This window comes from Rattus norvegicus, chromosome 19 (genome assembly GCF_021556685.1).
Source record: "Rattus norvegicus strain SHRSP/BbbUtx chromosome 19, alternate assembly SHRSP_T2T, whole genome shotgun sequence".
Classification (NCBI taxonomy): domain Eukaryota; kingdom Metazoa; phylum Chordata; class Mammalia; order Rodentia; family Muridae; genus Rattus; species Rattus norvegicus.
The window spans coordinates 38,386,270-38,412,037 of record NC_141552.1 but is presented as its reverse complement, the minus strand read 5'-3'; the positions used below and the strand labels follow the sequence as shown (position 1 = coordinate 38,412,037).

The 25,768-nt window shown below is 45.9% G+C and overlaps 2 protein-coding genes across 4 annotated transcripts; one reads left to right on the top strand and one right to left on the bottom strand.

The window, feature by feature from the left end:
* The first annotated feature begins 878 nt into the window (after nt 1-878).
* On the top strand, nt 879-19,062 carry Syce2 (synaptonemal complex central element protein 2). Of its 3 annotated transcripts, none has more exons than NM_001437720.1 (5): nt 879-935; nt 1,435-1,547; nt 15,734-15,887; nt 17,581-17,769; nt 18,796-19,062. In NM_001437720.1, exons 1-5 carry the CDS (start codon nt 921-923, stop codon nt 18,838-18,840), a joined length of 516 nt encoding a protein of 171 aa, NP_001424649.1. In that variant the 5' UTR covers nt 879-920; the 3' UTR covers nt 18,841-19,062. The 3 variants fall into 3 exon arrangements, with proteins under 3 accessions (NP_001424649.1, XP_087451093.1, NP_001178486.1); XM_087594967.1 differs by having other exon boundaries at nt 18,775-19,062; NM_001191557.2 differs by having other exon boundaries at nt 1,417-1,547.
* Gcdh (glutaryl-CoA dehydrogenase) lies at nt 18,239-24,701 on the bottom strand. Its single transcript, NM_001108896.1, is given in 12 exon segments — nt 18,239-18,714; nt 20,148-20,308; nt 20,645-20,770; nt 20,961-21,064; nt 21,536-21,752; nt 21,838-21,967; nt 23,164-23,334; nt 23,677-23,739; nt 23,859-24,002; nt 24,282-24,308; nt 24,389-24,518; nt 24,576-24,701. Coding segments are annotated over 11 exon segments (1,344 nt in total). The 5' UTR covers nt 24,516-24,518; nt 24,576-24,701; the 3' UTR covers nt 18,239-18,640.
* Nucleotides 24,702-25,768: the final 1,067 nt, after the last annotated feature.

The following is a 25,768-nucleotide window of genomic DNA, read 5'->3' as shown; positions in this document are numbered from 1 at the left end:
TCCCTCTCAATGGCTTAGTGGGTTCAGGTACTTGCCTAGTCTGAGAACCTAGTTCCATCTCTGTGACCCACAAGGTGGAAAGTGAGAGTGGACCCCTCGAAGCTGTCTTCTGGTTTCCACACCCAGAGTGGATGGCACATGTGCTTGCACAAAATAGGTCAAGTGTAAAACAAAATAAAACCATCACAGAACAGGAATTCAGTTCTCAGCACCCATGTCAGGAGGCTTATAACGAAGGGATCTGATGCCCTCTCCTGGCCTTCACTGGCAGATGCCCCAAAGTAGTTTAAATTATATGCAACATGTAAATAAAAGAAAATATAAACATTAAAAAAAAAATGAAGGTTGTCAGTAGTCTCAGTGGTGCCTGCCTTCAATTCCAAGGCAGAGGCAGGCCGATCTCAGTTTAAAGAGTCCTAGACCAGGACATAGTGGGACCCTGTTCCGAAAGAATTTGAGCCGTGCAGTAGTGGCACATACCATTAATCTTAGCATTCTAGATGCAGAGGCAGGAGGATCTCTGCGAGCCTGATCTACAAAGCTAGTTCCAGGAGAGCCAGAGATACACAGAGAAACGATGTCTTGGAAAAGACAATCCACCCACCCCAATTGTAGATTGAAGGGGTGGAACACTGATGTATAGTGCATTCCTCAAACGCTGAATTCTGAGGGCCACAGGTGACCCCGAGTCCGGCACATACGCGCTATGAGCTCAGACGCCCACCCGTCTAAACAACACAAATAAGTTTGCCACTGCAGACCCCAATAGGCAACTCCAGCATAGCCCAAACCACAGGGCCTGTTCCAAGGGCCTACAAGTTCGCCGCCTTTTGGGGGCGGGGCCAGAGCGCGGTTCATTCAGCACGTGCTCGGGGCGTGGCGTGCGCAGAGGGCGGGAACGCGGAGGCGGGAAAGACGGAATGGAGCGCCAAGGAGTACGTGAGGCGCTGGTTTCCCGTGTGCGGGAGGCGGGCGGGGCTTAGGGCCACCGGGATACGAGACTTCCCACACATGCTCGAACCCGGGGACTGTTCCTCAGGGTTAGCGCCGCCTCTTGCCGGGAGAGGCGAGGTTTCCTGACTAACGAAGCGCTGGGGCCTGGTGGACGAGGCTGCGAGGGGGCGCGGTGCGCCACAGGAGCCGGGCGAAGACAACTCACTGTGTAGACCCGGCCGGGCCTCGAACTCGAAGCGGTCACCTGCCTCAGCCTCCCGAGGCTGGGGAGGGATTCGAGGCGTGTGCCGCACTCGGCCTATTTTAAATTACAATCGGCGGGAAGGTCTTAGCGCGCCCTCCATTGCGAACCTTAGGGCCCCGACCCTGGGGCCTCGAGCCCTTACTTCCCAGCCACCGCCGCGTCCCTTTTGAGGTTACCCAACACGCAGGTAGAGGCGCCTTCCCACACCGCCTCTCCAGAGCTGGCTGTGCTCGCAGGTGGCCGTGCCTCCCGTGGAGTTAAAGGACCAGGAACCGCCAGCGATTGTGGAGAGCGGAGAGCATCAGCAGAATGAGAACCACGAGGAGACACCTAGCTCAGTGGCGCCGAGGTGAGGAGTGACAGGCCTAACTGCTTTTCCTGGACTCCGGGGCCCCGCTTTTTTCACGTGGTTTATTCCACGAGGTCTGCCCTTGGTTTTGTTCCACCGGCGATTTTAACACCTTCCAGGCGTAGTGTTTTATGAAACGGCAGCAGTGAAGCAGTGCATCTTGGCAGGCCCGGCCTAGGTGTCCCCGTGAGGAATCAGCCACGAGACAGACCTAATATAAAGAAAGTTTGCTAGTGAGAAGGGAAAGGTTGGGGAAGAGAAAGGGGGGTAAAGAGAGAGAGAGAGAGCGAAAGAGGGAGAAAATGGAGAGATGAAAAGAGAAAAGAGGGTTGGGGGATTTAGCTCTGCGGTAGAGCGCTTGCCTAGTAAACGCAAGGCCCTGGGTTCGGTCCCCAGCTCCGAAAAAAAAAAAGAAAAAAAAAAAAGAGAGAAAAGAGTGGGAGAAAGAGGGAAGATGGACAGAGGGGGGGGGGGAGAGAACAAGAGAACAAACCACTCGAAGGCTTAAGCCCCAGTCAAATAGTCTTTATATGTGAACCAGGCTCCTACCTGGCTGTTGCTAGGTAACTGCTGGGCGGAGCTTAGAGGAAATGCTAACAACAGGTGCCCACAATGGTTCTGGGTACAGGCGTCCTCCTATTGAAATCCACAAGGTTTAATTTCAGGGTCCCCTCCCTGAAAGTAGAAGCTAGATCTAGTCAGGTCCCATCTGTAACATTGCATAGCATCCTCACAATCAGACTCATGTTCATGTAAGTGTATTGCCTGAATGTATGTTTGTGTACCATGTGCATGCCTAGTGCTTATGGAGGTCAGAAGAGGATTGAGATCCTCTGAAACTGAAGTTCTGAGTGATTGAGAGCCACCATGTGAACTCTGTTACTGACAAGTGCTCTTACCTGCTGAGGTTTCTCCAGCTCTCTTTCAAGGTCCAATCTCAGTGTGAAGGTTTGGCTGACGCGGAACTCACAGAAATCTGCTTGCATCTGCCTTCCAAGTGCTGGGACTAGAGGCATGCCTCACCACACACTGGTTATGAATACTATTCTTGATAAAAATCAAAATCTTTTTTCAAAATAAAAGCAACCACCATATCCCCAGCACCTCTTCTAAGTTTGACTTGTGATTTGAATCCATGGATGATTCAGATATGGATGTGGAGAACATACTGGGTAGCATGATCTGAGGAAAAACTGAGGAGACAGTAATGGTGACTTGATTTCCATTCAAGGTCATAGCAGATTTCCTGGAGAAGGTGAAGAGTACAGCACTTGGTAAGGAAGCCCCTGCTTCAGACAGAGGCATGCAGGGATTACTGAACAGCGCCGGTTAAAGGGAGGTAGGAAAAGATACAGTTAGGCTGGGCAGCGGTGGCACATGCCTTTATTTCCAGCACTCGGGAGGCAGAGGCAGTGAGTTTGAGGACAGCCTGGTCTACAGAGCTGGACAGGATAGCCAGGGCTACACAGAGAAACCTTGTCTGGTTTCCTTTTCTTTCTCTTCCCTGTCCCATTTCTTTCTTCAGTGGGGTCTTAGGTATCCCAGGCTAGCCTCAAACTGGCAGCTAGGATGACCTGGAATTGAATTTCTGAACTTGCTGCCCCACCTCGCAACTACTAGGATTATAGTGTGTATACCTGGTTTATACCAGTGCTTGGTATTGAATGCTGGGCTTTGTACATGCTAAAGAATCACTTCAACAACTGAGCTACATCCCTAGCTTAGCAGCTAAGACTTTAGATGCCTCTGAGATCTGTCTCAAAAAAAAAAAAAAAATTACTGTCTCTCCCTAATAGAAGAAGTTTGTTCCCTTTGGAAGAAAGTAGTAAAGGGCTCCCCCTGGTTGCTGTAACAGGAAGGAGGATGAGAATGCGGAGGCCATGGGGATTAGCCAAGTATGTCTTAGTTAGGGTTTTACTGCTGTGAAGAGACATCATGACCAAGGCAACTTTTATAAAGACAACATTTAATTGGGGCCGGCTTACAGGTTCAGAGGTTCAGTCCATTATCATCAAGGTGGGAACATGGCAGCATCCAAGCAGGCATGGTGAAGGAGGAGCCAAGAGTTCTACAGCTTCATCTGAAGGCCGCTAGCAGAATACTGCCTTCCAGGCAGCTAGGATGAAGGTCCTAGCTTCACCTACACCGACAGTGACACACCTACTCCAACAAGGCCACACCTCCAAATAGTACTACTCCCTAGGCCAAGCATATACAAACCAGTCTCATACAGGATGAGTATAGTTTGGTCCATGGAGGTATGGACATGGTGAGATATGTCAGGTGTTGGAAGGTACATCTGACAAGTTGATAATAGATTTGATTCTGGGGTAAAAGAAAGAAGGTGTCAAGGATAACTTAAAGTTGTTTCCCCTTGCACATTTATTTATTCATTCATCAGATATTTATTGAGGGTCTAGGTGATAGGAATGCAAGCGCTTTTGGTTTCTTGGTGCTTAGCAATATGGATCTGTGATAGCTCTGTCTTTTGGTGGCATCGCAACTCACTGGTTTTTAGTACTTCATAATATCCTTCTTATGGATATGCCTTAGAATATATCCATTTCACTACTGAAGGACATCTTGATTGCTTTTAAGTTTTAGCAATTATGAATAAAACAGCTCTAAGCTATACCTGGCTTTAAGTTATTAATTTCAATGAAATCTAGTTTCTCAGTTCTCTCTTTTGTGGATTTATGTGTGTGTTATTTAAGATATCAACAGAAAAGGGGTGGAAAAGCTGGATATAGTTGCACATGCCTTTTATTCCAACACTCTAGAGGCTGAGAGGAAGGCAGAGCTCTGAGCTCAAGGCCAGCCTGGTCTACAAAGCAAGTTCAAAGGCTGCCAGGCAGCCAGGGCTACAAAGAGAAACACTCTCTTGAAAAAACAAAACACAAAAAGTTAAGACATCAACAGCCAGGCTTAGTGGCATAAGCCTTTGATTCCCTGCATGGTCTTTATAGTGAGACACTCAAAAGACACCAAAATCAAAGTCACTTAGATTTTCTCCTACATTCTAATTTTGTGATTTTGCATTTACTGTTTAAATATGTGATCCATTCTGAGTTTTTTCCTTTGTTTTCCTTCTTGCTTTTGCTGTCTTGAGGATAGAACTCAGTGTCTTGTGCATGGTAGATGAGTAACCCTGTCACTGAACATACATTCCCAATTGCTGAAACCTGCATGTATTTGGATTTGACCTCGACTGGTCTGACAAAGGAATAAAGGACAGGCACATATACAAAAAAGCTGGGATTGAGTGGGCCATGTGCCATGATGGAGGCACACCAGCAGCAACCCTGCAACTTGGTGGTGCATTTATAATGTTTTTTAACCAGTTGAGGTAGCAGCCTTATTACATACAATTGAATGAGGAAGCAGGTTTAGCTAATTTTAGTAGGAAATCTTATAGGGAAGCAGTCTCAGACAGTAAATATTCAGGAGGAAAAGAAGTGATCCAAACTTTCTACACACACTGTCATCATCTGAACACATACTAGGGGAAGGCTTTGCTCTTCCCAGGAAACTGAAGCAATGACGTTCTTAATATGATTACATTCATATCAACACGGCACAATCACTCAGGACTTATTTCAGCAGAGTCCTGTTGTGTCAGTTCAGACTCCTAGAACTCAAGGTCCTTCTGCATCAGCCTCCCAAGTGCTAGGATTATAGAAAGGCATGTGCTATGCTGCTTATCAGAAACTTCCTGAGCATCATGTTTTAGATTTGGGGGGCTTATTTATTTAATCGGCAGAGCCTCATCATGTAAGCCTGGTGTCCTAGAACTCACTGTGCAGACCAGGTTGGTCTTGAACTCAGAGATGAGCCTGCCTCTTCCTCCTCAGTGCTGGGATTAAAGGTGTGTACCACCATTCCTGGCATGGATTTTTGAATTTAGAATTAAGGATGCTCATTCTGTGTCATGCCATGCAACTCACCTGTAGAAGTGTGTGAGTTCATAGCTTTTAGTCTGTGAACCATACAAACATCACTAGTCAACCTCAAAGTCTTTTCTCATTCCAAAAAGAGATCTCATTCCTCCTAGCAATAAGTTCCAGTCCCTGCCTCTTCCCCAACCCCTGTATCCATTAATCTGCCTTCTGTCTCCATACACTTGCCTATTCTGGATATTTCATGTGCATGGAGTCATGCCATGTGCTTCTTTGTGTCTAACTTTCTTCACTTGGCATGTCATTTATATCATAGCCTTTGTCAGAACATAAGTCTTTCTTCTAGCTAAAATTCCATATTATGAATATCATATTTCATTTGTTATCAATAGACAAATTGACATTTGACTATTATATGTAACAGTGCTGTGAACATCTGTATGCAAGTTTTTGTGGGAATGTAGCATATGTAGTCAGTCTCCTATATATTAAGATTGCCAGTTCCACATGACATTTAGCATGGTTCTTCTATCTTTATCTGGGTTTCTGGGATTGAATTTAGGTATCCAGGCTTGCATAGGAGTAGCTTTTACCTGTAGGGCCATCTTGCTGGCCCATTGTTGGGCTTTGTTTTTGTTCTTTTAAAATAGTCCCTCGGAGCACTCATACATTAAATAAATAAGTAAACAAATAAATCTTTTAAAATAGTCCCTCATGTAGTCCAGGCTAGCCTTGAACTTGATACATAGCTGAAATTGTCCTAAATTAATGCTGCTGCTTGCACCTCCTGGGTTCTGGGATTGCAGGTGTGCACCACCACTCCAGGCTTGCATCAGGCATTATAAGTCATTCAGATATGACAAAAGTCTACAGAAGGAGTATATATGATGAGTATCCACAGATTTAGATATCTTAATAGGCTCTAGAAGAAAGGAGATTATACTTAGTGGGAACTGCTGGGCCAGAGATGTGACATACTTAGGTTCCTGTTATAAAAAAGGATGCTGGAGGAGTTGGGGATTTAGCTCAGTGGTAGAGCGCTTGCCTAGCAAGTGCAAGGCCCTGGGTTCGGTCCCCAGCTCTGAAAAAAAGAAAAAAGAAAAAAAAAGGATGCTGGCTAGATGTGGTGCACAGCTTTAATCTCAGCACTTGAGACAAAGAGGCAGGCAGACCTCTGAGTTCAAGGTTGGTTGACATAGTGAGTTCTAGACTGTCTTTTAAAAAAAAGCAATAAAAAGGAAGCAAAGGCTCTGGTTACTATGTAGAGAACATTTTGAAGGGAGTGTAAAGAGAGATGGATTAAGTTGGAGTGCCATTTACTAAAACAGATTGGGAAAAGGCCCTTTGGGGAAGTGACAGGAAGAAGGAAATTGTCCCCATCCATGGTATACTGGAGCTGGCTCCTGCTGGTTTGCAAGAGCTGATTCTTTTATTTGTTTTGTTTTGTTCTTTGAGACAGGGTTTCTCTGTGTATCCCTACCAGGTCTGAAACTCATTCTGTAGACCAGGCTAGCCTTAAACTCAATGTTGTGGTTAAAGGTGTGTGTCACCACTGCGTGGCTCAAGAGCTGATTCTATATATCCCTTCCCAAGTTGACAAGTTTATGTTAGAAGCTTGATATTGCTATAATGGGAATATTTGCACAGTGGCATTTCATAAACTGCAAATCAGGACTTTGCCCATCCCTCAGAGACCTGGGAATAAGTAGCTCAGTGCTTACCAGGACACCTCTGCTTTCTGTTTGTTATGGCTTCTCACAGGGAAGAGTTTAAGTTCCACTTTACAATGCCCTTACCACCTTCCTTTTTTTTTTTCTTCTTTTTTTGAGATGTGTTGGATATTGGGATATTTGCATGATATGTACAGCCAAGGTGAGAAATCACAGCAGGATTTCAGAGCTACAACTTAAAGTGGTATGGTACAAGGAACTATTAGGTTGCTATGAGGATGACTGTTGTGATGACAGTTGTGGACTGAATGAGCTTACTTGAAGCCAGAGTAAGAGGCTCCAGACGAAGCTAGATTGCTCTTTTCTCTCCCATTTCTTAGTAGGAAAGCAGACTACGGGGCTTTCTAGACCTGTGCTGTTTGTCAGAGACAAGAAAATAGGCAGATACGAATGAACCATTCGTTTGATAAGTGTCCTGCAGATGTTAGCATGCTTAGACCAGGATCTCTGTGCTGAAGAGTCACAGGCAAAGAAAGCATTTACAGACTTGAAAGACTTCTGCCAGAGCCAAACACCAGATGGATGGAAATCATCACAGGGACCAGTTAGCAAATCCAGCAGCCAACACTCGGCAACATGATTGAAATATTAACACATTTCTGAAGGGGAGGTGGGTGAGGAACTAGCTCATCAGCTTCCAGTCAAACCTTCCCCTTTTCTGGCATAACTTCAGCAAACCATCACTTTGCCTGAGTGCCAGATTCTGTGGGTCCCTCTCCTGGACCTGTCCCCTGAGATGGTCATAAGTGGCTGGTAGCTTATTTACTTGTGTTATCTGTGAGTGGCCACAGAGTGAAGGCCCCATCAGTGAGTAGCTCTGGCCCATACATCTGCCAATCATAGCGTTACCTGGAGTGAACAGATGGTCTCTTCCCTTAGACCCGTTTCCTGGGCCCCCTGCCAACTTAGGCCCTGCTTGGGAACTCTTCTGATTCTTGGAACTGATTAGGGGCTTCTTAGAAGGACAGACATAATAGATGAGTGCATTGATATGCTTACAGACCCCACATCCCAAGCCCCACTCAGGCCAAGTACACCAGGCAACTGTAATGTGCACTCTTCCATTACCTGGCCTCAGTCCAGGGTTCTGCCACAGAAGTCAGCCCAAGAACTGAAGAAGCCTGCAGAGAGGACACCACACATTTTGTTTATTAACACCTAATTGGTGAGTGCAGAACCAGGGAAGCCGATGATTCATTAGCATCTTGATTAATATACAGCTGCTGAGTATTAAGAAAAATGAAATGGAAAAGCTGAAATCCACAAAAGATAGATTTGGAAAAATAAAGAAGCTCTCAGTAGACATCTGATGCCGGCCTTTGTCCTGCCACAAATTTGAATTAGCTGAATTCAAGTGATTTTTTTCACTATTTCTTTAGTTGCCATTAAAAATCTGTCCTCTCATCTCTTGAGCCCTGAAGGAGCCATTAGAAATTCAGTCAGGTTGCAGAGAATTACACAAAAAGGAATACCTGGAAGATTGAGTCTAATTTCAAAGTCCTAAACTTGAGTTGGTCCGAGAGAGTTGAGACAAGGCAAGCTGGGTGCAAAAGAAGGCATGAGACAGACTGGAGAGATGCCTCAGCAGTTAAGAGCACTGACTGCTCTTCCAGAGGTCCTGGGTTCAATTCCCAGCAACCACATGGTGGCTCATAACCATCTGTAATGGGATCCGATGCCCTCTTCTGATGTGCATGAAGACAGCTACAGTGTACTCATAAAATAAATTTTAAAAATCTTTAAAAAGCATGAGAGCAGGGATCTTAGAGTAGCTTGTCAGCAGAACAGAGACAGCACAGAGGGAAGCCTTTGAGATGCTGGAAAGTACAGAAGAGAATTGCCGTCTTCACCTTGAGCACATGTGTAAAAGCATAAAGTAAGGCAGAGTCATGACCAAGAAGAGGAGAGGCAGAAAGGGAAAGTGGTTCTGGGCAAAGGCTGATGGGTTTGGAGAAATTTTTTGTTGAAGGACCATATTGCTGGTGCAGAAGGGATGGCTCATTAGTAGAGCATTTACCTTGTTTGTACAGAGCCTGGGGCCCACCCCTGCAGGCTAGAAAGGGTGCAGGCCAGGCCCTGGAAAGTCTTGTCTGCTGTACAAGGAATTTAGATTTGATCCTATAAACCATGTCTTGTCTTGTTTTTTTGGTTTTTTGTTTGTTCTTTTCTGGCAGGGGTTGGGGGTGTCTTTTTTAGGCCATCATATTAAGAGATCATCTATTAGGAGATCAGGTTTGGGGTTGGGTGGTCACAAGTGTCCAGGTGTGAAATAAGAGACATGTAGCTGCAAAGAATAACAGATTGTGGGGGTAAAACTCAAAATTCCAGCCAGGATATAGAGGGCCAGAGAAGCCCAATTCTAAGCCAACTGCTAAGTTTTCTAGTGTGGGGATCAGGCAGCTTTATGTATCATTTACTAAGAGGAGGGAGGATGGGGTCTTATGTAGGCAGAGGAAGGGAGGTGCTAATTGGTACACAAAAATGGAGCTTAAATGCTTTTGGAACAGCCTTGCTGAGAGGTCTAGAAAAAGACACCTTGTTGAGAGATTTGAAGACAGTCATGGGGGTTGGGGATTTAGCTCAGTGGTAGAGCGCTTGCCTAGGAAGTGCAAGGCCCTGGCTTCGGTCCCCAGCTCCGAAAAAAAGAACCAAAAAAAGAAGAAGACAGTCATGTACTGGGAATAAATTTTGGGGCAATCAAAGTATGAGTGGTAATGAAAACCCTCAAGAATCAATTAATTTTGTGTTTGTTTTGAAGCAGAATCTTTACATAGAACAACCTATCCTTAAAGTAGGAGAGATTTTCCTACCTTTCTCCCAAATGTGGGATTAAATTTCCATCACATCTGGTTTAATTAAGAGTCACTAATTATCCAGGCAGTGGTGGTGAATACCTTTGATCCTAGCACTTAGGAGTCGGAGGCAGGCAGATCTCTGTGAGATCCAGGACAGCAATGGCTACACAGTGAATCCCTGTCCCAAACAAACAGAGGAAAAAAAGAATCATTAATTTATTGGCTTCATATTTATTGTTTTTCCCACACAGATAGGGAAGATGACTTCTACAAAGCTTGGCTAGGGCGTAGACAAAGACGTAACACTATAATTGATGTGTGTACTAAGGCCAGCCAGAAGTACTTTCTAGAGTAGGTCTCAACGTTTCTAACACTGTGACCCTTTAATATAGTTCCCCGTGTTGTGAGCCCCCCAACTATAAAATTATTTTTGTTGCTACTTCATAACTGTAGCTTTGCTACTGTTATGATTTGTAGCATAAATATCTGTGTTTTGTGATGGCCTTAGGCAACACCTGGAAAGGGTTGTTCAACCTCCAAAGGTATGGCAACCCACAGGTTGAGAAATGATGTTCTAGAGGAACTTAGGTAGGAAAGACACTACTCTGGCACCCCACACTACAAGGATGCCCTTGGAAAAAGGTAGCCAGAGCTGTGGAAGAGCCTGAAGGTATAGGTGGGACAGTAGGAGTTAGACAGCAGAGTCAGTGATATGCTCATGAGGGCAAGGTGCTTGTCTCTTGAGTTTGGTGACCTGAGAGTGATCCCTAGGATCCACATGGTAGAACTAGATAGAGACCAGACTCTTGCAAATTGTCCTCTGACCTCCAGATGTTTGTGGTGATGTGGGTCCACATACTGACACAGTAACAGCAATTGCCAAGGGAATTACAGTATGGAAGTGCTAGGGTCTAGCTGCAGTGCCTTCTCACTGGATACTTTGCCAGGAGCTGTTTTATTTGAAAATTGGGGCAGCAACTTCATTGTAGTGTGCTGGAGAGTGAGTGGAAAGTGGGGAAATACATATTAGCAGTATAGGTAGCTCCTTCTACAGGCTAGCGGGAGGCGGGTAGCCTAGGGTGGAGTAGGAGATATACAAAAGGAGACAGTTACAGTTGGAAGAGGCTCGAAGTAGTATATGCTAAGGAAAAAGAGAAACCAACCCAAAGAAACAGGCTAAAGAGGAGGGGCTGGAGAGATTGGTCAGCAGTTAAGAGCCTTTGTTTTTCTTCCAGAGGACCTAGAGTTCATTCTCATCATCCACATGTCAGTTTACAATTCTATAATTCCAGTTCCAAGGGATCCGATGCCCTCTTCTGTCTTCTTTTTTTTTTTTTTTTTTGTTCTTTTTTTCGGAGCTGGGGACCGAACCCAGGGCCTTGCGCTTCCTAGGTAAGCGCTCTACCACTGAGCTAAATCCACAGCCCCCCTCTTCTGTCTTCTGTGGGCACCATCCACACACATACATGCAGGCAAAATACCCATTCATATAAAATAAAGTATTCATTCTGTTGAAGGACATCTAGATTTTTTCCAATTTCTGGCTATTGTGAATAGAACAGCAGTAAACATGGTTGGTTAAACATGTGTCCTTGGGGTAAGGTGAGCATTTGGGTATATGCCTAGGAGTGATAAGCTGGATCTTGAGATAGGTCGAGTTTCATCTTTCTGAGGGAATCAGCCACACTGATTTCCATAGTGACTATACAGGTTTGCACTCCCAACAGCAATGAAAAGTGTTTCTCCTATTCCACATTCTCACTGGCATGATCTGCTACATATGTTACTGATCGTAACCATTCTGACAGGTGTAAATGAAGTCTCAGAGTTTTGATTTACATTTTCCTGATGGCTAAGAATGTTAAACATTTCTTTGTTTCTCTGCCATTTGAGTTTCCTCTACTGAGATTCTGTTTAGATCTGTTCCCTGTTTGTAAATTGGATTATTTTCTTTCTTGATATCTAGTTTCTTGAATTCTTTATGTATTTTAAATATTAGTCCTCTATCAGATGTGGAGTTGGTAAATATCTTTTCCCATTCTGTAGGCTGCTTCAGCCCTCAGGTCCTCTGTGCATAGATTATGGCATTCAGTTTAGTGTTTTTACAGGACTCCTGACTGTGTGAATAAGTGGATTTCTGATTCTTGTGCCTTCTCTTGGGCTCTTTTTCTTCTCTTGGTTTCCCTTGTCCAACTTTAATGTGATGGGTTTTTTTTTAATCTTATTATACTTTATTTTGTTGTGTTGTTTTCTCTTAGAAGCCTATTCTCATCTAATGAGAAATAGAATGGGAGTGGATCTGGATGGTAGGGGAGGTGGGAGGAAAACAGGAGGAGAGTAGAGGGAAGGGAACTGTAATTAAGATATTGTTTTAAAAAACAAAAATCCCAGCCATTCCATTTTACCAATGAAGACTCAGGAACCAGATGCTGGGGTGAAAGCCTGCTAGCTCAGAGAGACAGAGAAAGCATCCAGCTGACCTTCTGTTCCACCAAAGTCCCAGAAGGAAAAAAAAAATCCTTCTTCTCTGTGCTGGCTTAAATACCCTTTAACTCAAAGACCCTCCTTTCTACTTATCCAGGTTCACTTCCTTGTATTGCTTGCTCTGCCTCTTGACCTAGAGTTGACTTTATTGAGCTCTTAAAGGTGCGTGCTAGGGCTGAGCCACATCACAGCAAGGTTTCTCCAGTTCATGATCTTGGGGTTTACAATGTGATCAAATGTCCTGCCACACTGTATATTATATGAGAAAATAATCCATTTTCAGTAAGAAGGGGGAAATTATAATTGTTTTAAAAGATACACAGGGGTTGGGGATTTAGCTCAGTGGTAGAGCGCTTACCTAGGAAGCGCAAGGCCCTGGGTTCGGTCCCCAGCTCCGAAAAAAAAAGAACCAAAAAAATAAAAGATACACAGAAAAGGAGCCAGGCCTGGTGGTACAGACCTTAATCTCCGTTTCCCTGGAGGCTAAGCCAGGAAAGAACCACAGTACAAAGGCTGCCTGCCTAAGTGAAGACCCTGTCTCAAAATATCCGCCCAGCATGTGTGAGTCCCTGGGTTCAATTTCTAATTCTGGGAATGGAAGAGGGGAGACTGAAAGGTCAACAGGCAGGACATCTCATCTGGCCTACTTAGTGACTTAGTAAAGGTTTTTGTTGGTGGTAGACTTTTTGTTGTTTTGTTTTAAATATTTTTGGTGTTTTCTTTGTTCTTTATTTTGTTTTGTTTTGAGACAGGTTTCTCTGTGTAGCCCTGCCTCTCCTAGAACTTGCTCTAGAGACCAGGCTAGCCTGGAACTCACAGAGATCTGCCTGCCTCTGCTCCCCAAGTGCTGGAATTAAAGGTATGTGCCACCACTGCAGGCTTGTGAGTTTCCTATATGCACATATAAGGAGAATTCTGATGTTCTAGGGTGGTTGGTGGGAAATATGAGAAGGTAAGCTAAGCATAGTGTTCCCAGTTCCATTCTTGCCAGTCCTAGTTTGTTCTCTATTGCTATGATCAAACACATGACCAAAAGCAAATTGGGAAGGAAAGCTAAGAATTCAAGCAGGACAGGAACCTGGAGGCAGGAACTGAAGCAGAGGCCATGGGGGAACACTGCTCACTGGCTTGTTCTTCATGGTTTGCTCAGCCTATTTTCTTATTCAACCCAGGATGGACCAAATCAGGGGTGGCACCACCTACAGTGGCCTTAGTCATCCCACATCAATCATTAATCAAGAAAAGGCCCACATAGACTTGCTTACAGGCCAATTTAATGGAGGCATTTTCTCAGTTGAGGTTCCCTCTTCTTAGACAACCCTAGCCTGTGTCAAGTTGACAAAGAACCAAAAACTAATGGAAAAGGAGAACACATTTGGTTGTGGAAAGGCAGAGTGATTTCTGTAAGAGGGCAGGGCATGGAAAGGAACCGTGGCTACCAGCAAGCTTTGAAAGCAGTGTCCCAGTTTGAAGCATAGCTGGGGAGCCAAGACCAGGCATCTTGAGCCTGTTCCCAGCTCTAAGCACATGCAAGGAGAGCATGGCTGTCCTAAAGCACCCAAACCACATAGCATCTGAGTAAAGCTCTACCTCAGTCAGACTTGGAAAGATGACTGACCAGTCTCAGACGTCAAAGATCCTTTGTAAGTCTGTTCCACCCCAAAAGCCATTTTAAAGAAATGCTCAGGGGTTGACCTCCTAGTTCTCATGCTTTCTGGAGCTAGCCTCACTGTAGTTTCTGCCTTTCTAGAGTAGTCCTATGGTAAATGCATTGGAGGAAAATGAACTTGACTCTGTATGCAGCTGTATGAGATAACAGATCAGCATTGTATTCTTCATTTATTCAACTGACAGGGGAGCTAATGCATAGTGGCTCTTCTTTGTAATCCTAGCACTTGAAAGGTTGAGGCAGGAGTATTGCCTTAAGTTTAAAACCAGCCTGGGCTAAAGAATGAGGTACTGTTTAAAACCAACAACAACGAAATAGGCTAGGGACATTCTCATGCTGGAGTACAGAGGCCATTAGGACATACTTTGAGGCTTCTGATCATACGTGACAAGCACACGGTTGTATCCACAGGGGTTATGCATGGTGGCAGGCGGGCAGGTGGGCATGTTGTTCTCAGCAGCATCTAAGTGTTCACATCTCGATCTACAAACAGGATGCAGAGAGGATGGTGCCAGTCTTTTGAAACCTCAAAACCCTATTGGCATACCTCCTCCAACAAGGCCATACCTGAAGGAACTCTAGCCAGCTCACAAACATGGTTTTAGCAGGCTTTGCTTTTCTCCCTAGTTCTCTCTGTCTTGCTAAAACCCTTAGATTCTATTCCTAAACAAGCCACCAAGGCCTATTCCCTTATTTGGCCACTTCTTCCTCCTGAGGCTGACTACTGGCTATGAGTATTGAAGCCCAGCAATCAAAAGCCCCCCTTTGACTCACTTAATTAATAATTAACATGCTCAATCAAAATTAAATACCTCATCCTACATGGGATTTCCCACTTTGCTTTTATAAACCACCATTTTCCTGGTCCAGCGCTGTCTTCTCTCTATCCAGAAGCAGTTCTTTGTCCCACTTTAGGAAAAACAGCTTTCTTCCCTTTCCCTTGTTTCCATCCCCTTCTTCCTCATCATTGTCTATCTCCTGCCTTTGTCCTTTATCCCTGCCCTCTGGGGCAAATAAATCTCCTTTGTTCTAAGAACTTAGACCTGGGGTATATTGAGCCCCGTGGAGGAGTGGGGTTCTTACTCAAACAACCTTAGTGCTCATTTCAGAGAAGCCAGTGGATGTGTATGTGTGTGTGTGTATAATGGTATGTGTTTGTATTATATATGTGTGTGTACAAATATATATGTTTTATATATAAATAAATAATATGCTTTACATATTATATATAAAACAGTGGCTTTGGGCTACATAGATCTTGTCCTGGAACTGCAGGCATGTTAGACTTACACACTGGTCCAGCTCTAGGTTATAATACAAGGGTTGGAAGGCCTGTGTCTCAAGGTATGAATGAAATAGGAAAATTATTTTGTGTCACCCACAAAGGCAGCGATCTACCTAACACCTTCCTCACTCAAACCCTTGGCTTATTTACATCACATTTTCTCTGCCCTGTGTGAGTGTGTGTGTATACTATGCTCTTGTGGTAAGCATATATTCTCCCACTGAGCTCCACCTCAGATCATGAGTATTTTTTTTTTTTTTTTTGGAGAACATGATTATTTCAGTACTTTCAGAAGTCAGAGTTGTATCCTTGTATCTCCTACCTTAGTGCCAGCTGCCAACTACCAGGACCCTTCTCCTCTCTGGACTCTAGCATTGAAACCCTGAAGAAGAAAGCCCAGGAACTGATTGAAAACATCAATGAAAGCAGGCAGAAAGACCATGCACTTATGACCAACTTCAGGGACAGCCTCAAGATGAAGGTGATGAATCCCTCAGAGGGAAGGGAAGCTATAAGAAGGAAGGAAGGAAGGACCTATGATATCTGTTAGGTTCTAGGCACCTTGCTAGGCAGGCACTTTGCACAAGCTCTCATTTGACTCTAGAAGAGTCAGTAGATTGGCCCATATTATAAGTGAGAAAACTAAAGCTCAGAAGTGAGTGATTTTGGATGAAAGTGCTGCTTAATAGAGCATTTGCCTAACCTGAAAACTGATACTGGTTTGATACCCATTTATACATACACACATACACACTTTTTTAAGTGGTAAACCAGATATGGTAACTCCACCTTTAATCTCAACACTTTGGAAGTAGAGGCAGGCAAATCTCTGAGTTCAAGGCCAGCCTAGTATATATACATAGTGAGTTGCAAGCTAGTGAGAGTCTGTCTCAAGAAAAAAAAAAAAAAAAGAATGGGGCCTGATGGCTCAGCAGTGAAGAGCACTGCTCTTCCAGCGGACTGGGTTTGACTCCAAACACCCATGTTAGGTAACTTACATGTAACACCAGCTCCTGTAGATCAGGTGCCCTCTTCTGACCTCCATGGTCAGTAGGCATGCATGTTACGTTACATATAGACAAGTAGGCAAAACACCTATATCTATTTTTTTAAAAAGTGGTAAATGATACGAGGGAGCCAGGCTCAGAAACTGGGATCTATCCAGTTTAAGAGTCTTAAGCATGCTAGATAAGTACTCTTTAATACTGGGCTATATTTATACCCCAGACTTATTTTTATTTAGAAACAGGATCTCATGTACCCACTTGGCCTTGAACTTGTAATGTTCCTGCCTTAGCTTTCTGACTACCTAGGATTATAGGCCTATCCAACAGGCTTCTCTGTGGCTTGCCTTACCTTTCTCATGTGTCCTCAAAAAGGAGCTGTGGTCTGGGATGAGACAGCTGGTCCTACAGCACACATGGGGCTCGGGGCTCACAAAGCCTGATGGTGTGCGTGTTGGAATGCAGCCTCTGGGCATTGCCTGAGTGTGGCTATGCCCGGTGCTGCTTGAAAATGCAGCCAGCAGAGCCATGAACTGCACTGGTCTTGGGCCTTCAGTTAGACCTTTTCTCTTCTAATTATACGTACTATCTTTCTTTGGTATCCAATAAGAGGATTAGTTTCAGAACCTTATAGATGCCAGTTTTCAGAGGTGGTACTCAGTGCTGTCATATCAAACGAAGTAGCATTTGCATAGAACCAACAAATTTTGTACATTTTATTTTTTTTTTTTTTGGGTTTTTGAAGCAGGAGCTTGCCTGAAACTCAATGTGTAGTCGAGGAGACTCTTTCTCCTGCCTCAACTACCAAGTGCTAGAATTACAGATTTAGTACAGACCAACTGAACATATACAATGTTATCTTGTTTTAATAAAGAAGTCGGGCATTGTGGCACATCCCTATAATTCCCAGGACTTAGGAGAGAGCACTAGGGTCAGGAGTTCAAAACCAGCCTCAACTACATAGCAAGTTCAAGGCCAGTCCCAACTACATGAGACTGACCATCTAAAACACAAGAACTGGGATGGTAGTGTGCATATAATCCCAACACTAAGGAGGCTGTCACTGGAAGGTTGATGAATTCAAGACTAGCTTGAGCAGAACCACGTCTTTAAAAAAAAATAACAAAATTTTGTCTGTAGTCAGTGTAGTTCTTGATTACTTTTTGTAAGGTCTCAGATCTGACAGAAAAGTTGGAGGAAAGGATGTACCAGGTATACAGCCACCACAGCAAAATCATTCAGGAAAGACTACAAGAATTTACCCAGAAGATGGCAAAGATCAGTCATCTGGAAATGGAGCTCAAACAAGTTTGCCAAACTGTGGAAACTATGTACAAGGACCTATGTGTCCAGTCTGAGGTAAGAATTTGGGGGTGTATCCTGTGAGAAAGGAGACCGGAAAGTAAAACATGAATGGGAACTTGACTTCTTTCCCCTCCCCTGAAGTGTAGGGAATCAAATCCAGGGCACATGATTTGCACATGCCAGACAAGTACTGTCACTGGTACCCACCCCAAATCTAGGTAGTAAACAGGACTTTTACTAATTGCTACACTGCCAGTCCCCGCCCGCAGGGTTACAGTCTCTGTAAAAGCCTTTGATCTGCTACCTTGTTGGGAGTTTGTAGTCACCTGGCTGGACTGGAAGCCAAACTATTGTCCATGTTATTGTGTAGTTAGCTGTCAACAAAGTGTCCCCCGCCAGTCAGAATGTCTAGCTCAAACTCTGTGTGCTATTCCAGAGTGGCACAACCCTAGGCATACTTATCCCTCCTCCGAGAAATCCCCCAAATTACCTCTCAATGGTTACCAGTAAACCTAGTCCAGTCCCAAGGAGTAAGGCACAGGCTCTTTATTTTCCTCTTTTATCTGCTTAGTGTTGAACACAGAAGGTACTGCTCCTGGGATAGAGGCAGGAAGGCTCACTGTGAAGTCCACTACACCTTCTCACACAAGGTCTGCTCCGTCTCAGTGGCTTCTGTGTCACTCCCCTTTGTCTCTTCCAGTTCCAAAAAACTTAAAACAGGGTAGATGGAGTTTGATTTCATCCACAGTTAAAAAGCACTGAGGGCCAAGAGCCACACTGAGAATTAATTTCTTCTTCTTTCTATAGAGCATATCTGAATGAAGAAAGACATTTCCTAAGTCTCAAATCAGTGTCTCACTTTCAACCATAAAAGCTGGGTCCATCCATTACTTCTTGAGCAAAGTATTTCTCTGTTGAAGTGGGTTCATTTTTCAACCGTGAATGCCTGAATCCCAGTAATTGCTCTCCCCAGGATCAGAGCATGGATGTCATGTGTACCTGTGTGAGATGAATGTCAAAGTTGGTTTGGACTCCTCAGCCTGTAACTTACCTTTACAGCCACCCCACGTGTCGTCCTAGGTTCCCACTTCCGAAGAACAGAATTACAAGGATGGTGAATGCTGACTCCTGCTAAGAGGCTTCCATCTTAATGCCTTGTCACCAAGAGAAGGCACAGAGGCTGTTTAAGCCATGCTGATATGTCTTACAGTTCTGTAACCCAACACAAAGCCACCAATTATGTGTGTGCTAATTACCAAAGTGTGATAAGGTTAGACCCTGCCATAGGCCTAGCCTTAGCAAATTCTCCCAACCCACGTCTATAGTTGATTAAATGTTTTGATTTCACCCTGGTCATACTTTATTCCAGAATTGGAAAGACTGATGATGGTCTATGCAAAAGCATGGTTGGTCCTTTGCTCTTTCCCACTTCAGGGACAGCGGCAGAAACCATGGCTTCCTTTTTTGGAGGTCAAATAATACCATTTATTTCCACAAGCCTAAATCTGACCCATCTCAAATTGTGCTCACATTGTAGGATCTCACCTCACTCCTCCCTCACTATTTCTGGAATGTTTCATCCCATAGCCTAAGATAAATACTGAAGGCTGTGGGATTTTCCCCTGGTTCAAATCCTCATTTGTTAGGGCAGGAAGGGAAGGTATCCCATATATTCTGCTTTTTCTGTCTAGAAGTTTCTCTACCCGTGAAGCTGGTGTCCCCACTTTGCATGGATCATATGGGATTGTATTGCTCCCCTTCTTAATATTGGTCAAAGATGTGTAAGTTTAGGTGCACATGTGGAGGCCAGGGGGCAGCCTCAGGTCTTGGTCCTTTGTTGTTCTTGTTGACTAGTGTGTACTCAGCTAGCTGATCTGAGAGCACCTAAGGATTCCTGCCTGAGTTTCCCATTTTACCTAGAACACTGGATTACAGACACATGTGACTGTGCTGGCCTCACAAAAGCTGTGGGGACTTAAACTCGGGTTCTCTGACTTTTCAGCAACTGTTGGCTCATTGAGCTATCCCCACAGCCCGCCTTTACACTTTGGCCCTCCAGTTTTTCATGTCTTTTTCCAAGTTTGTCCTAAGCCATGGGTCCATGCCCTTGTGAGTTTTGTAATTTACAAACAGCTTTTTCTCTGAACATAAAGTAGTGATACAAAGTGTGTGCTGTTTTCTTCCTCACACCCCCCTGCACTGTACCTCTCTTGGCACCTTGCTCTTGGGACTGTGTTCTTCTTCATGTCCCATCCCATGATGAGAACAAGGGTCAGGAGCATCTCACAGGGTCATGTAGTCTCTCTTACAAGCTCTGAACAAATAACTCTTAAGGACAGGGGTAGGGCTTGAAGCCACTTGGTGACAGCTGGTGGTGTGCCTCCTTACTGCTGTCTCCCCATGACACCCTCCTCCCTGAGCCCAGCCCTGACCTTCGTAAGTGTTCACTGCCTCTAAATTCATAGCATGCCGGATCACATGGTACTCATCAGAAATCCCATTTCCTCCCAGGATGTCTCGTGCCTGGCGGGCGATGTCCAGGGCTTTCCCACAGTTGTTTCTCTTCAACAGGGAGACCATTTCTGGAGTAGCCCTGGGAATGACACATGTTATAAACACTGGGTCTCACGTACTGACCACACCCAGAGAATGGAGCACATGCAAGGCTGTCTGATCCAGCCCATCAAAACCAAGGGGGACACTGAGCAGTGGTAGCATACGCCTTCAACCCCAATACTCAGGAGGAAGAGGCAGGCAGATCTCAGCCTGGTCTATAGAGTGAGTTCCAGAACAGCCAAGGCACTGTAGAGGTATCCTCTCTTGAAAATCCAAGAAAAGGGGGGAAATAGGGAGAAGCTTGTGTCCCTGGGGCCACCATTGGGAAGGGTCTCAGAAAGGGCCTAGGATTCAGCCATAGTGTAGTCCATACTTGTCCTGATCCTTTAGACGGCCAAGTTGTAAACATGCATGGAGGCCCAGTGTGATCTCAGTGAGCATGTCTGCCAACTTCTTCTGAACCAGCTGGTTCCTGGCCAAGGGGACTCCAAACTGGATCCTAGAACAGGCACAGTCAAGTGAGGACCCATAGTTCAAGAGACTTCCTAGTTCATGCTGGCCCTGCTGTCACCTCAACATTTTAACTGCTCACAATATCCTGGGCCGTCTCATAGAGCAGAGAACTTAACTTGGTGGGTGCTGGGGAACCAAAACCCTCCATACCCCCCAGGTTCTAGCAGCCCACATACCTGTCCAGAGCATACTGCCGAGCTGTGTGCAAACAGAACTCAGCAGCTCCCAACACACCCCATGTGATGCCATATCGGGCAGTGTTAAGGCAGCCAAAAGGGCCCTGTAAGATCGACAAGAGGTCTCAGCCAACTGAGGACCTGGGAAGAACCAACTGTGAAGAAGGAAAATCCATCTCCCAAATGTCCCAGACAAAGGGATCTGCAGTCATTTAAACCACACAGAGTGTGATCCCTAAAACTTGGGTGCATCAAGCCTTGTTCAGTGGCTTTCCACTCTGGATGTGCAAGCAGCCCTACATAGCATGGAGCCTGACCTCAGTGCTCACATCTAAGGCTGGCAGAGACAGGAAGCTACTCATGCATATGGAGTAGAAAGTGGTCCAAGGCCCAGATTCACTTTGGGCAGAGATAATAAGATTTGCGGACAGGGAGGATCACAAACTCCACGGTGTTCCATAAGCTCAGGGACTGTGTGTTTGCAGCTCAGGGACTGTGTGTTTGCTCTCCACTTGAAAAAGTGAGAAAGTGAGAAAGGTGTCCCTTCACTAGATCCCAAGGTGTCTGCCACATACCGCCAGGCTTGACACATTAGGCAGCACATTCTCCTCGGGCACTTCCACGCTGTCCATGATGATCATACCAGTAGCTGAGGCCCGCAAGGAGAACTTTCCTTCAATCCTAGGGGCTGAGAGGCCCCGCATCCCCTTCTCCAGCAGGAAGCCCCGGATACAGTTATCCTCACACCGAGCCCACACTACGAATAGGTCAGCCACAGGGGAGTTGGTGATCCTGGGGGCCAGAAAGTTATGGAGGGATCTGGCTGCTGCTCCCTTGTGCACACCTTATCACCCACCAGTCTACCTGGGCCTCTCACCAGGTCTTGGTTCCACTGAGAGTGTAGCTCTTGTTTGATGGATTGTGGCGAGCTCTGGTCTCCATGCTGCCTGGATCACTCCCATGGTTGGGCTCTGTAAGTCCGAAGCAGCCCAGAAGTTCACCCTTGGCTGCAAGCACAAGAGAGGGCTTCATTTCATCTCCTGTAAGTTATCTTCTTCACTGAGCCAGACCTGAATCAAGGTAGACACACCCAGCATCATGGCACTCAGTGAGCTGCTGACAAAATGGTCTAGGCCGTAACCACAGTGTCACAATGTGAAGGATGCCAGAAAGAAGGGTTAGCAAGAGTATCTTGATGGGCACTAAGAGGTTTAGCTGAAGGAGAGTATAAAGTTTGAGGGCTTTTTTTCCGTCTTGTTACTTTGGTTTGGTTTGGTTTCTGAGATAGGGTTTCTTAGCTCTAGCTGTCCTGGAACTCACTCTGTAGACCAGGCTGGCCTTGTACTCACACAGATCTGCCTGCCTCTGCCTCCCAAGTGCTGGGATTAAAGGTGTGGTGGCAACCGGTACCCAGCTTGTTTGTTTTTTTTTTTTTGTTTTTTTTGTTTTTTTTCTTTTTTTCGGAGCTGGGGACCGAACTGAGGGCCTTGCGCTTCCTAGGTAAGCGCTCTACCACTGAGCTAAATCCCCAGCCCCCCCAGCTTGTTTGTTTTTGAGGTGGTCTCACAATGTAGCCCTGGCTGTCCTATAATTCACTATGGAGACCAGGCTGGTTCTAGAGTGCTGGGATCAGAGAGGTATGCCACCACATCTAGCTTGAAGGAGGACATGAGGAAGAGTCATCACCGAGGTGACTGGAGAATCCCTAGTATCTGAGCAATCAGAATGGTGGCCAGAAGGACAAGCATGGTAGTGCGTGCCTTTAATCCTAGCTGTCCTCCTCAGGAGGCCGAGGCAGCTAGACCTTTGAGTTTGATGCCACTGGTCTACAAAGCTCCCAGCCAAACAGGGCTACGCAGCGAGACCATATCACAAATGCGATCTGAGTAGCCAAAGAAGTAGAGGAAAGGTCCCAGGGTTCTGCTCATGGACCTGGTTAGCAGTTAAGACTTTAAACTTTGGACTGGGATGAGAAGCCCAGAAAACAAATCCAAGGGGAGATGATGGTGGCCAGAGGTAAAGTAGAAGGGGATGGGGGAGGGGATGACTAACAGAGCTGGCAGGAGATCAAGGTTGACAACTGAGCCCTAGGGCCCGGCATGGACACAGGTGGTCTGTAGGAATGAAGGCAGGATGTGGGGACACCGGGATCTACATTCCAGACCTTCGTCTGCCTTTCCTCCCCTCTGCAGCAGCTGCTTACCCAGTCGGGGCAGATACTTCTGTCGCTGCTCCTCACTCCCATAGGTATAGATGGGGTGCATGACAAGGGAGGACTGAACACTCATCATCGACCTGTAGCCGCTGTCCACCCTCTCTAGCTCTCGAGTCAGGAGCCCATAGGCCACCGATGACACTCCAGCACAGCCATACCCTGGTACAGAAGAGGAGCAGGTAGACCGAAGATCAGCCCAGGGGCTGAGTAGGGCTGTAATGGGGCTCTTCTGGAAGTGGGCAGGGGGCTGCCCTGGCTGGGACTTTGTTCATCTTATACCCACAGCTGCTTTCAGGAGGGATAACCACTACCCATTTTACAGATAAGAAAAGGGATGGCGGGGTTGGGGATTTGGCTCAGTGGTAGAGCACTTGCCTAGCAACTGCAAGGCCCTGGGTTCGGTCCCCAGCTCCGAAAAAAAAAAAAAAAAAAAAAAAAAGGGATGGCTCTTCAAGATGTTGCAGGTGGGTACAGGCTACATAGTACAGAGACTGTCCTTACCTTTAATGGTGGGTCCCAGCACGCCCAGCTCCCCCATCTCATATACAATGTCCCTGTGAAAAACTGCAGAGATGGGTGTCAGAATTATGCCCTTTGATAGAGTCCCTGACTCCAGGGACTGCAGCGAGTGCAAATCATGTATGGTTGTGGAACTCAGAGTGCCCACCCTTCCATCAAGGCACCTTCATTTCGATTGGCCAGCAGAATTCGAGACATAAGTCGTTCCTGGCAGTAGTTACGGAAGGTGTCCCTGATGAGTTTCTCATCGGCAGTCAACTGCTCCTCCAGGACCAGTGGGTCCTTCCAGTCAAACACAGGACGAGAGGCTGGTAGGGTATGAGGGTCAAGTCAGCCAGATCCCTGCCTCCTCTTCAACATTTCTAAGCTGCACCCAATTCCCCCCATCTCGCTCCAGGCGGATTCTGGCTTCAAAACAGTCTAACAAACGCAACTCCTCTCCAGTCCAGTAGAAACAAACACCCACTACTTTAGACTTCTGACCCTGAGCACAGCCCAGCCTCCCTTCCCAGAAGTCCTTGCATTCACAGACTACTATGGGTCAAAGAAACAGCTGGACCGGGAGTAGGTGGGTAGGTGATCCTTACATTTGACCGATCGGATCTGTGTCTTCTCTGCAAACAAAGGATGAGAAAGTCACACTTAGAAAGTTTCCTGTGTCTCCCTGCCCACCCATCCGGAGCCCTGCACTGACCCGTGTGCGCGGCCGCCGAGCTCCACGTACGTGGAACGCGCGAGAAGCGCAGGCCGAGCTTGCGGCTCAGCAACCACGCAGAGACTCCTCTCAGGGACATGTAGCCGGTGAGCATCGCAGGGACCATAACCTGGAAGGGCTGGGCGTCAGCGGGGACCAGCCTTCTCCCACCCCAGACCCTTCATACCTGGTGCTTGCAGGCTGCGTTCTGGACCAGCACACTTGACCTAGGCCTAATAGGGGCTGCTCATTGGTTTCTCCTTGGTTCCTCCCAGAGCACCGCCTTCTCTGTGGCTCTGCCTTTTAAAAGAGCCAAGGCAAGCAGCCTGACTTTACAGGCGGGTTCTTCCGCGCTCGGGCAGGTTTCTCCTTTAAGCAGCGGAACCAGGAAGGGGCGGAAAACAAGTTTGCAAACCCGATTGGCCAACTGTACTTCTGTCCTACCCACTCCTGGTTAGCTAGTTGCCAGAGCCTGAGAGGCGGGATCCCAGGTTCAATAAGAAAATAAGGAGGCCAGGCATTGAGAAATCCGCAAATGTGGAGAGAAAGGTTAACTGCTAGTGACGAGCCCCTGTGAGCCCAGCCCAGCCGGCCTGCCTGTCTATCCGAACTTGTTGCTTTGGGTGTACTCTGGGGATGGGTGTGATCTTCTGTGGCACAGTAACTACATTTCTGCGTACCTGTGTGGTTCTATTTTCTGGGTGTTTGTGTAGAATAATCTAGAATATGTTGTAACTGGATGTCTTGGATATTAGAATTTCTATTGAAATATGCACTGTTTTGAAGAGAAAATTAAGACAAAAATAGAAAAAAGGGGAAATGAAACTGTAAAAACTCTGAGAAGGGCTGGAGAGATGGCTCAGTGGTTAAGAGCACTGACTGCTGAGTTCAAATCCCAGCAACCACATGGTAGCTCACAACCATCTGTAATGGGATCTGATGCCCTCTTCTGGTGTGTCTGAGGACAGCTACAGTACTTATATATAATAAATAATCTTAAAACAAACAAACAAACAAACAAACAAACAAACCAAAACCTCTGAGAAATAGTGTGGAGAGCTTTTGGGGCCTCTTCTATAGAAACTTGGCGGGAATTTGATATTGGGCCAGGACAGGGACATAAGTGCAGACAGGAATCTGATTTTGGGCTAGGACAAAGAAGTGGGCTTCAAGGCCAGGACAGGGAAGGAGGCTCAGATATCTTGGCCATCCTGATGAGCGCCTAGAAGCAGTGATGACAGGACTTTGTTTATTGCCTTGCTCCTTCCTTAACCTAGAACTGACCTTATTACTTGCATGTACTTAAAATGATGTAAAAGCAGACTGGGAAAGATAAACCTGCCTCTGCCTCAGCCTCAGCACTGGCTGGGGTCGTGCGAT

What these genes read in the sequence shown, in the direction of transcription:
- Syce2 (NM_001191557.2), top strand. An exon ending in CCTAGCTCAGTGGCGCCGAG is followed by an intron (nt 1,548 to 15,733) that starts GTGAGGAGTGAC and finishes CTCCTACCTTAG; the next exon opens with TGCCAGCTGCCAACTACCAG. An exon ending in ACCTATGTGTCCAGTCTGAG is followed by an intron (nt 17,770 to 18,795) that starts GTAAGAATTTGG and finishes GTGTCGTCCTAG; the next exon opens with GTTCCCACTTCCGAAGAACA.